Below are 12,969 nucleotides of genomic sequence, written 5' to 3'. Positions count from 1 at the left end.
GAAATGTGCAGGCCTTTGAAATCGAAATATTAATTTTAGCCTATTTTAATACTGTACTTAGGGGGAATTACTTTCACCCTGTTTGCCCTGAGAGACTTAAACAAAATGTTAACGGTATTAAAAAACCTGGGAACTTGCCCTGTCTGAGTGATGCTGATTGATTTTAAACAGCAGCCAGAATGGTTATTATTGACTGAATGCCCTAAGTTTGCCCTATAGGCCTCATGTTTTACTGCTGCTCTCAAAGGAACAATCTTGTTTCAAAATTCACTCAGTAATCATAAACCTCTGGCCATTTTTTACTTACTTATTTTATAGCCGTCTCCTCCACGTCTCCGTGCCACTTCCCAGTGCTAAACCTTTTCTTATTTTGTATTACAGTTACGTGCAATCTGATTAAATCAGCTATAGCAGCTGTTGTGAAAGCTCTCTGTCACTAGAGAAGTACATTTCCTTTATTTTTGAACTCATTTGTTAGCGCGCAGCGATCTGTTCCTTGGCGTCTGGGATAATGAACAGTGGGAGGAAAGAAAAATGAGGGAAGAGGGAGAGGCACACGGAGAGGAAACAGAAGGGAGTTAAATTAAAGAAAATAAGGGTGAAAACAAGTGTAATGCTTTGATGCTTCTGGGGGGGTGGGAGAGGGGCGGGCGGCACGTTGCGCTGAATATTTATCGGGTGAAGATAACATTGGCGGCGCCATTAATTAAAATCAAACGATTTGAAAATTTGATTAGGAAAAAAGAGCCTGTGCCCGTGGTGGAATGAATAAATCACTCTTTTGTTCCGTGGCGCTCAAAGGCCGTGGTGAGAGGGAAGAGTGCAGCTTGTCGGCATTTAGCCTCTGTTAGCACAAGTGCACAGGCTACAGGCTAAGTGGCGCGCTGGTCTGCATGTCCAGAGGAAACATGGCTGTCACCCCAGACTAACATGCTAACGCTAATGCTACATGATAAAAGCGAAATATATGCTAGATAATTGTTCTTGGACTGCATATCCTCAGTGATATGATATCTCACTGAACCAACAAACTAGGCTATATGTTACATGCTAATGAAGCTCTCAGCTGTGGGCTGTCTTTCCTAACAGGCCATCTCTCTCTCTCTCTCTCTCTCTCTCTCTCTCTCTCTCTCTCTCTCACACACACACACACACACACACACACACACACACACACACACAAGCATATGTTCAGAATAAGCCCATAACGTACAGTATAGCCACAAGCAGACCAAATCTAACACGTACGCCCTGACCAGCCATGAGTAGGATATACTGCACTCGACATCCAAAATTCATGAAGGCAACAACAGAAGTGTGCCCACAGGCTGACGCATTGCAAAACAGTACCCCCCGTGCGGCGCAGGTGCCAGGGCTGCATGTCGCTGTGTGTGTGCCCGTGGCAGCGGCACAGCTTAGTAGTACACTGTGTGTGTGTGTGTGTGTGTGTGTGTGTGTGTGTGTGTGTGTGTGTGCGGGTGTGCGTGTGCGTGCGACGGTGCTTGTGCGGCACATGTTTGTGCGTGTGTGCCTTTATGTCTAGAAAGATACTATAGAGGTTGTTGGCTGGACGTGTGTGTGTGTGCGTGCGCGTGTGTTTTCCTGAGTGTGCACTGTACTACAGTAGCCTTTGCAAATGGCCAGTCGTCACCTGTGACCACAGGTGCCCCATCCATGTGTGTGTGTGTGTGTGTGTGTGTGTGTGTGTGTGTGTGTGTGTGTGTGTGTATGTGTGTGTGTGTGTGCGTGCGTGCGTGCGTGTGTGTGTGTGTGTGTGTGTGTGTGTGTGTGTGTGTGTGTGTGTGTGTGTGTGCGTGTGCGTGTGCGTGTGCGTGTGCGTGTGTGTGTGTGTGGCGCTGATACACTGTGGCACCAGCGTTTAGCAGTCCCCATCTGCAGGTGCTCACTAGCCCTGAGTAATAGGCCACTGTGACAGCTGTGTTTGTTTGTGTTGAGAGAGAGAAAGAGAGGAGGGGGGAGGGGGGTTACAAGAGGGGGACATAAAAGTGAGAGAGGGAGCTTAATTGTGAGAATGGGAGGGAGGAGGAGAACAAGGGCAGAATTTGGACATCGTACATCATTCCTGCAATCATTTGCACACGTTTTTATGACATGCATAACTCTAGTAGCCAGCCCATAGAGACCCATTGTGAACCCGGACATGTTGAGTTACACCAAGGTTTTATGTTTTTGCAAAACTAATATGTAGAGGCACATGGTGAAACGGTCAAGAACTGAAGCTCACAGTCATTCGTCAACGGACCTTTGACCTTTAGATCTCCCAATGATCTCCAAATTATTATATGATTGCATAGATTGGATTGATAAAGCATATCATCCACACTAACCACAACCCCCTTGAAATCGTTTTCCATTAATGTGTGTGGAGTCTGTAGACCCTGCTAACGCATGGTTGGCTGCAGGAGTACAGCGTTGACACTTGACAGACAACCCCTTCAGCCAATCAGTGTGACAAAAAAAGGGACACCATGTCCAGTCTCCAACCTGTATTGAAATTGCTCATTTGTTAACCCATTTTGGGGGCGGGAACCCCTTTTGGTGTTAAATGGTAAATGGTGCATTTATATAGCGCCTTTATCCAAGGCGCTTTACAGAGATTGTGCATTACATTCACCCATTCATACACCGATGGCAGCGGAAACCATGCAAGGCACCAACTAGCACATCGGGAGCAATTAGGGGTTCAGTGTCTTGCTCAAGGACACTTCGACAGTAACTCTGGGGGAGCCCGGGTTTGAACTGGCAACCTTACGGTTACCATCCAGGCACTCTACCCCTGAGCCACCACCGCCCGTGTTAGCATTATGTTATGCTTTAGCTATGGAAAAAGATCTACAAGCTCATAGCGTGCCACTGAGTGGCGCGCTATGAGCTTGTAGATCTGCTATTTTTGAAAAATCGAAGAACGACTAACATAGAAACATAGCTTTTTCAGAAAACTGTCAGGATGTAGAAGACATTTTTAGAATCTGATCTCAGGTCAAAATGTGTTAATTGCGTGGTCTTCTTTCTCTCAAGTGATTCTATGGCTTATTTTATTGCTTATAGCTTTTTTCTTTATTGCTTTTATGGCCTGGCCCCGTATCGCTGCTTGCAGCTATATTTTACATCGTTTTTTTCACCATTGCAAAAGGTCATCGGTGGGAAAAATAATATTACTTTATTAATCATCAACCAGTAGTTTCAGTAATACTAAACACTATACTGTCACTATCAGACCTCATGACCTCATTACACTTTCATTGGGAAGGAAGGTGTGCAGCATGTAAAAATGGCTACTCAGTTTAACACTAAAACAAATGAAGCATTCATTTGTCAACAAACAGGAGACATGGCGAAACCCTGGGCATAATAGTGTTTGTCAAATGGTGCATAATATGGTCCGGATAGGCCATAACGTCAATATGTAGGAAATGGCTATAATGGCGCCATTGCATGGTCTTGATAAGGACTGATGATGGCTATTAAATCTTCTGATAACATCCGAAACCGCTGCCAAAATTAGCAGGGATCACCAGTGACAGGCTCTATATGGGGGGGGGATTTAGAATTGGCACGACGACTACATGGATAAAAAGATTTGGGAAAAAAGGTGAACATCACATTCAGGGCGGATCAAACGTGGGAACCCCTTTTGGTGTTTTAAGCATTATGTTATACTTTAGCTATTGAAAGATAAAAGATCTACAAGCCCTGCCACGAGCTTGTACAGTAGCTTGTTGGGGGGGCCGGAACAACATATGTTCAGATGGGGGTTGGTGGCCAAATACATAATCATTTGTGGGGTCCTTGACATTAAAGTGCGACCCACTACTGTTATTTTGGGGTCATTGACATGAAATAGTCTCTGAACAACTGATATAGAAACATAGGTTTTTCAGAAAACTGTCAAGATTCAGAATGCATTTAGTAGAATCTGTTTAAATGGACTAAAGTAAAGGTAACCCCTCCCTCCCTCCAGATCATCACGTTCTTCGGGGGTCAGGTGTACACCAACGAGGCGACGGGCGCGGAGGCCAGCCGCCTGTCGTTCGCCGGGGAGTATCTGAACGGCGACGCCTCGCTGATGATCAGCGACCTGCTGCTCACCGACTCTGGGGAGTACTACTGCAAGGTGAAGACTGGGGGGAAATATCACTGGAGCCAGGTCAACCTCATTGTGCTGGGTGAGTGTGCACGCACACACACACACACACACACACACACGCACGCGCACACACACACACACACGCACGCACGCACGCACGCACACATGCACCCACGCCACGCACGAGCATGCACAAACACGGACGTGCATGTATATTTACAGAAATGCGTGTACAGATTCACTCATATAGACAAACTAATAAGACACTGGAGGCAGACACGTGTGCACATTCACATGCATGAGCACGCACGAACGCACGCACGCACACACACACACACACACACACACACACACAGGAGCTAATCAGGGAATCATTAGCCTGGCACATTTCCTCTGTCATGCCGACTGATCTAATGATTCTATTTGATTCAGACGGCGTGATTTGATTTGGGTCATGCTGTTTTTTTTTTTTTTTTGGATTGGTTTCTTGATGAGGTGAGACCGGAGAAATGCGGTGGTGGCTAGGTCATGTTGTAGAGTAGACCATAGAAATGATTTATTAACATAGCATGACCGTCGCACAGATTCTACCATCCATAGCACCTTGTAGCTTATTGCACTGTTTGCACAGATTCTACCATCCATAGCACCTTGTAGCGTACTGCACTGTTTGCACAGATTCTACCATCCATAGCACCTTGTAGCGTACTGCACTGTTTGGACAGATTCTACCATCCATAGCACCTTGTAGCGTACTGCACTGTTTGGACAGATTCTACCATCCATAGCACCTTGTAGCTTATTGCACTGTTTGGACAGATTCTACCATCCATAGCACCTTGTAGCTTATTGCACTGTTTGCACAGATTCTACCATCCATAGCACCTTGTAGCTTACTGCACTGTTTGGACAGATTCTACCATCCATAGCACCTTGTAGCTTATTGCACTGTTTGCACAGATTCTACCATCCATAGCACCTTGTAGCTTATTGCACTGTTTCACAGATTCTACCATCCATAGCACCTTGTAGCTTATTGCACTGTTTCACAGATTCTACCATCCATAGCACCTTGTAGCTTATTGCACTGTTTGCACAGATTCTACCATCCATAGCACCTTGTAGCTTATTGCACTGTTTCACAGATTCTACCATCCATAGCACCTTGTAGCGTACTGCACTGTTTGCACAGATTCTACCATCCATAGCACCTTGTAGCGTACTGCACTGTTTGGACAGATTCTACCATCCATAGCACCTTGTAGCGTACTGCACTGTTTGGACAGATTCTACCATCCATAGCACCTTGTAGCGTACTGCACTGTTTGGACAGATTCTACCATCCATAGCACCTTGTAGCTTATTGCACTGTTTCACAGATTCTACCATCCATAGCACCTTGTAGCGTACTGCACTGTTTGCACAGATTCTACCATCCATAGCACCTTGTAGCGTACTGCACTGTTTGGACAGATTCTACCATCCATAGCACCTTGTAGCTTATTGCACTGTTTGGACAGATTCTACCATCCATAGCACCTTGTAGCTTATTGCACTGTTTGCACAGATTCTACCATCCATAGCACCTTGTAGCTTACTGCACTGTTTGGACAGATTCTACCATCCATAGCACCTTGTAGCTTATTGCACTGTTTGCACAGATTCTACCATCCATAGCACCTTGTAGCTTATTGCACTGTTTCACAGATTCTACCATCCATAGCACCTTGTAGCTTATTGCACTGTTTCACAGATTCTACCATCCATAGCACCTTGTAGCTTATTGCACTGTTTGCACAGATTCTACCATCCATAGCACCTTGTAGCTTATTGCACTGTTTCACAGATTCTACCATCCATAGCACCTTGTAGCGTACTGCACTGTTTGCACAGATTCTACCATCCATAGCACCTTGTAGCGTACTGCACTGTTTGGACAGATTCTACCATCCATAGCACCTTGTAGCGTACTGCACTGTTTGGACAGATTCTACCATCCATAGCACCTTGTAGCGTACTGCACTGTTTGGACAGATTCTACCATCCATAGCACCTTGTAGCTTATTGCACTGTTTCACAGATTCTACCATCCATAGCACCTTGTAGCGTACTGCACTGTTTGCACAGATTCTACCATCCATAGCACCTTGTAGCTTATTGCACTGTTTGGACAGATTCTACCATCCATAGCACCTTGTAGCTTACTGCACTGTTTGGACAGATTCTACCATCCATAGCACCTTGTAGCTTATTGCACTGTTTGGACAGATTCTACCATCCATAGCACCTTGTAGCTTATTGCACTGTTTGGACAGATTCTACCATCCATAGCACCTTGTAGCGTACTGCACTGTTTGGACAGATTCTACCATCCATAGCACCTTGTAGCGTACTGCACTGTTTGCACAGATTCTACCATCCATAGCACCTTGTAGCGTACTGCACTGTTTGGACAGATTCTACCATCCATAGCACCTTGTAGCGTACTGCACTGTTTGGACAGATTCTACCATCCATAGCACCTTGTAGCTTATTGCACTGTTTGGACAGATTCTACCATCCATAGCACCTTGTAGCTTATTGCACTGTTTGCACAGATTCTACCATCCATAGCACCTTGTAGCTTATTGCACTGTTTCACAGATTCTACCATCCATAGCACCTTGTAGCGTACTGCACTGTTTGCACAGATTCTACCATCCATAGCACCTTGTAGCGTACTGCACTGTTTGGACAGATTCTACCATCCATAGCACCTTGTAGCTTATTGCACTGTTTCACAGATTCTACCATCCATAGCACCTTGTAGCGTACTGCACTGTTTGCACAGATTCTACCATCCATAGCACCTTGTAGCTTATTGCACTGTTTGCACAGATTCTACCATCCATAGCACCTTGTAGCTTATTGCACTGTTTGCACAGATTCTACCATCCATAGCACCTTGTAGCGTACTGCACTGTTTCACAGATTCTACCATCCATAGCACCTTGTAGCTTATTGCACTGTTTGCACAGATTCTACCATCCATAGCACCTTGTAGCTTATTGCACTGTTTCACAGATTCTACCATCCATAGCACCTTGTAGCGTACCGCACTGTTTACAGATTCTACCATCCATAGCACCTTGTAGCGTACCGCACTGTTTACAGATTCTCCATCCATAGCACCTTGTAGCATACTGCACTGTTTGCACACAACAGCAAACACCATTTAAAAGGATCCCTAGGCCTAAACTAAAAGAATAAAATAAAAGCACCTTAAATATTTAATTTCTTTCATAAATAAAGAATCTTTCACTCAATAGGAACTGCTCCCGTCGCAAGTTGATGATGTCATATGTCTATGCCTAGCCCTATGGAATCTATGGAATGCACATGCAATCAAAAGTATTCAAAATATTGCTTTGATGCTCATATTATCCTTAAGAAGTATTAAGTTGTTTTTTATTAGCATAATTATGCGTTCCATACATTCCATAGGGCTAGACCATATGGGCATCTGAGCAGTTCCTATTGAGTGAAATATTCTCTATTTATGAAGGAAATACAATATTGAAGGTGTTTTTATGTTTTAATTTTAGTTGTAGAGGGCAAGTATAATTACTTTGGGCGGGAACCCCTTTTGGTGTTACATGCTTTAGCTATTGAAAAATATTTTTGAAAAAAGCTATTTTTTAAAAATCGAATAATGACTGACATAGAAACATAGCTTTTTCAGAAAACTGTCAGGTTGTAGAAGACATTTTTAGAATCTGATCTCAGGTCAGAATGGGTTAAGGCATATTAGCCAGGGATCCTTTATGGCTTTTAACAATGGGAATAGAATGATCTAAACCAGTGGTTCCCAAACGTTTCAGGTCGAGACCATAAAAAAACGTTTGCCTTGGACCCAAACTAGTGAAAATAGCCGCTCTACAAGCTAACAACGTGCTGCTTTGCGCCGCGTTGTTAGCTTGTAGATCGGCTATTTTCACTACCTATTTTTCTTTTTTTATTCATTTGTTTGTTTGAAAATGTATAAAACAGTGATCTAAACCAAAACAATCATTCAATAGTACTTAATGACTTATATAGCCTCTGAGTAACACAGGGAATGGAAATCCCAACCACCCTGCAGTGCTCAATATAAGTTCTGTAGAATATACCCATCATTCCGTGCAAGGCAGCGGCACCACCTCACATCTAAAAATAGAATTTTGGTTCTGGTTAATGAATTCAGTTGCTCAAAGAAAAAGAGAAAGAAAGGAATTATCTTTGCGGTTGTCTGCGGAGGATCATTATCACCCCCTGCATGTTGTAAAATTGAACAGACTAATGTATTTGTAGGCAATCTCACATTGTAATACGCCGGCTAGAGGAATAAGGTGAGCTAGCTCACAAACGTGATACTGGTTTAGAAGCTCTTTAAAAAAAAAGATTAACGTTTTTGATTGAACAAAAAGGGATTGATGACTATTGGATGGGGAACACACTCAACCCAGGTAGGGTGAGACTCAGGCCGGGGGAGAGAAGGAGAAAAGAGTAGGAATGGGGAGAATGAAGAGATGGAGGTGGTAGGGGTGGTCTTGAATGGATTGTTCAAGACCACGTATAGGTAGTAAGAACAGGTAAGTGACAGCTAGCAGGTGTATTTATAAGGTGGCGATTGTGACGGGGATTGGACGAGTGATAATAGAAGGCAGGTGATGTTGATAAGGAGTGAGTGAGCGGCGAGTGGCTGTGATAAGCAGAAGGAGGTCTTTACTACTCCGGAAACTACTTTGTATACACAACTTCCCCTTTGAGCAGCAACCAATAGCAGGTGCAAATCTGTCAGGTTTGAAGTTGAACTGTACGTCTCAGCTCTCTCTCACGACTCTCTGGCGATGGTCTCTAGTCTACAAACAAAACTCAAGGGGAATACCAACAAACTAAGTAAGGGAAAAAACAACAATAACAACACAAACACTTAAAACCATAATCTACCGTAATCAAAACATAAAAGAAATTTGTAACTGGTTAGTTATTTAGACTGGTTGTGGACTTGTGAGACTTGTTCTGGAACATCAACGGGAGCAAAGCCGCACTGCCAAATAAATACAATCTTTCACGTTTAACTTTCATGTCCGGCGTGTGCATTCCTCAATGACAATGAGGAAAGTTTCCGGGCGTCGAATCAACCACGGATAAGCTACTTAGGTTAATTCAATTTTCTCACTGATCTGTTTTCAATTTACGCCTGTTGTCTTAAGCCATCCCTGTCTACTCTGGGCAATCCGTGACGAAACCTGCTTGGAGTATTGTCAAACCACCGGGGAAAAAAATCACCATTGGCACTTGCCGTTTTTCTGCAGCATTTTTGCATTTTTTTATTTTTTTATTATTTATGATCAGCTATGCTTAGTAGTTTTAACTGGCTCAGTGGTTAAAAACAAACACAAACGTGTCTCTGTCTCTGCAGCACACGTCAAAGCAACCAACGACCTTGAAGGACAGGAGAGAGAGAGACAGAGACAGAGAGAGAGAGAGAGAGAGAGAGAGAGAGAGAGAGAGACAGAGAGAGAGAGAGAGAGAGAGAGAGAGAGAGAGAGAGAGAGAGAGAGGAAGTAACAGCACTACAACAAAGGGCCGTGCCGTGTCGTCCGGTGGGAGGAGTGCGTGATTGTTCTCAATGTCAGAAAGTGAAGCGATGTATTAAAACATCATGGGAGATTAGTCCAAACGCACGCTTATTGGTTCTCTCTAACGGAACAGTCTCTTAATCCTCTCACTCTCTCCCTCACGTCTCCACCCACTCCCTCCACAAAGACATTTCAGTGAGTTAGTGTCTCGATTTTTACAAATTGCCCTCAGCTTTGCGGTGACACTTTCGATTTTGAGAGAGCCGGACATTTGCATTTTTCTCCCGCTCTCCCCCCGCGCTAAGATAATGGCTTGGCAGTCGAGCTGGCGGCTGGCCTGGCATAAGACAGTCTGTGTGTGTGTGTGTGTGTGTGTGTGTGTGTGTGTGTGTGTGTGTGTGTGTGTGTGTGTGTGTGTGTGTGTGTGTGTGTGTGTGTTGGTGTGGAGTGTGTGAGGGTATGTGTGCGTGCATATGTGTCTGTGATTGCTTGTGTTGTGTGTGTTGTCTAGTGTTTACGCACAGGACATTCCATGGTGTGTGCTCCTGCTGTATTTTAGACCTAAGTGACCCTGACAGTCTTTCTAAGTTTCTGCTCCTTCTCATTACCTCCCTTACTGAGCACCATGCCATAGCACTTTACACCCCTGGGAGATGGATTGCTGAGGTGGAGCGCCTACACCTACCATCAGCTCCCAGTACTTCCCGCACGACTTGCTGTGCTACTCATACGCTGAGTTGGCGGTGTCCGGGATCGAACCCATGAACTTGTGGTCCAAAGGCGAGAGCGAGTGTATTTATGTGGGTGTGGTCCCGTTAAATTGTTGCGTGCATGATCGTTTCGTGTTTTGTTTTTGTTTTTTTTACGCTTGCGTTGCGCTCACGCTCCTCATGAGCAGACCTGCCGTTGATCCAGGCGACGACTTCTGCGTCACACGCTGCCCATCTGAAAGGACGTGAGAAATAAGAATAACTAGAACTGCACTTTGTCGAGTGTCAGAGCACGCAAGTACTGTAGTGCCTACAAGCAAGCAGGCACTCGACAGAGGTGCTCTATGTATATGTAATTTGTAAAGTTGATTAGCGGTATACTGTGGTTACTTTGCAATATGTTTTAGTTTCGTGAGGATTAAAGGTAATGCCCCTATGTATACATGTATGTAATCTGACACCACTGCCATATCAAGCACAAGTATATGCTGGCACGGCGCATTCGCATCAAACATCAACACCCACATAAAAACAACACATAGCACATAACACCAAGACGATACAAAAACATGAGATCCCCACTGTATACAGAACCATCCCATCATACATACATACATACATCATACATAATTTTGTATGAGATCAAATCAAATGAAAAATCTTTTAAACATGGAGAGATGAATAAATCAATATAAATAGGAGTGTGTTTGCCAGGATGTAAGTTTGTGTTCAGAGACATAAAAAGAGGAGGGAGAGAGAGAGAGAGTATGTGTTGCTTTTACTGATGGAAAACACATGTTCAACATTTGGACAGGGAATAATATGCTATTAGATAACCTAATAAATTCAAGTAATAACTTGAATCTACATTACTAGGCTGATGCCTGTTGGGAAGGATGCCCGTTGGGAACGATGCCCTTTGGGAGCACATGCCCCTCCAGTTATGCAACCCATTGTACCCATTGTATAGTACTTGCACATTGTAGTACAATTGCACATTGTATAGTACGTATAAGTGGAAAACCTTAGTGCAGTACCCATTGTCATTATAGTAGGTGGAGGCCGGTTGGCGGTCTATGGAGTTAGTATTACGTCATATCATATTGTCACATCACAGTTTTACAGGGGTTTTTTGCATAGTTCCCATCATGTCACAGAGAAAAATCACACTTGTGTGAAGTGAGGGGCGCGTGTTAACGGAATCGCGGACGGAATCGCGGAAATGACCAATAAAAACGGAATTGGAATAAAACGCGGAATATTGCGGAATTGGCCCTAATCTGGGCTGAAATTCAGTTTTCGGGATTCAGTGGTCAGGTTTGTTCATCAAGTGAAGACGGCGGATTATTATATTTTGTCATAAATGCGCAAAAAAGTACAACAACCACTCTACTCTCATTGAAAATCCGGTAGAGTACGGTTGTAAGGAGATGTATAGCTTAGCTGCGTGTCTCACACGGAGGAGGAGTAGACAGAGCTCAGCGCTCTCTCTGCCTGCTCGGCTGCGGGAGAGGGAGAGGAGTAGAGGACCAGGTCTAGGAGTAATACTAACCTTGTAACCATAAGCATTGCTGTTTTCATCTTGCATTAACAAAAATAAAATCCACATTGAGAGGGACAGAAGGTGTAAGTGGTAGACCTACAAGGCTACATTAGGCAACGCTAGCTCCTATGCTAACGCTGCAAACTTACAGCAGCCGATTGTGTGTGTGTGTGTGTGTGTGTGTGTGTGTGTGTGTGTGTGTGTGTGTGCGCGTGGGTGCGTGCATGCATGCGAGTCAACTGAATGTTTTCTAAGGACAACTTTTTCCCCCCATCCTGACCAGCCTATTATTATTATTGCATTGTTACTGAAAACGATGTTGGTGCTTCTTGCACTAACTTTTTATAAGCAATAAATGTTCTCCAATGCATTTAAAGAATTTATGTTACTGTAAAAAAAAAAGTTTTACTTAAATTAATATTGGTTATATTGGGCTTTTTGATTCTCCACTAATCGGTAATCGGAAATATCGGCCAAAAACCATATCGGTCGATCACTTTTTTTTCCCCGGTAAAGAAATTGCATAAAAAGCAAAAAAACGAATTCAGAAATATTAAAACGGAAAAAACGGAATTTGGGAAAAAATAAAACGGAATTGGGAAAATAATAAAACGGATTTCATATGGCTCTAGATAAATCCATTCAAAAACATTGTTAACCACAATTCAGTGGATATAGAACACCTACAACACCTTGCAGTTATGTTAATGTAATCAACAAACAACATGATGAACAGATGCCAAGACTGAATTAGTGGACTTATGGTGCATTCCTGTACTACTAGAAAATATGTCCATATCCTCATAAAATCACCTAGCGCAAAAGTAAACATCCATAAATGTATAAATCATCCCATGAATCCAGTCTCTTTTGTTGTTTTGTTGTTTCGGCTCGTCTTTCTCTAGCTAAAGTAGACTTGTTTCTTTTCATTCATAATGATTCATATGAATTGGTCTCTGGAGACAGACTACTAGGATGTATGTACATTACCGAACATTGACATTA

General features: G+C 43.5%; 1 protein-coding gene across 1 annotated transcript in view; it reads left to right on the top strand.

Annotated features, from left to right (window-relative positions):
• The window catches only part of LOC310864012 (CXADR-like membrane protein), a gene marked incomplete at its 5' end in the record, with an annotated part of 43,732 nt that overhangs the window by 18,810 nt on the left and 11,953 nt on the right, over nucleotides 1–12,969 (top strand). The window contains one exon of the mRNA XM_083772544.1: nucleotides 3,983–4,187. Coding sequence (XP_083628670.1) covers nucleotides 3,983–4,187 — 205 coding nt within the window. The remainder of the gene's footprint in view (nucleotides 1–3,982; nucleotides 4,188–12,969) is intronic.

This window comes from Protomyctophum parallelum (genome assembly GCF_964188405.1).
Source record: "Protomyctophum parallelum genome assembly, chromosome: 9".
NCBI lineage: Eukaryota > Metazoa > Chordata > Actinopteri > Myctophiformes > Myctophidae > Protomyctophum > Protomyctophum parallelum.
The sequence above is the reverse complement of the archived record's forward strand: the minus strand, read 5'-3'. Positions and strand labels throughout refer to the sequence as shown.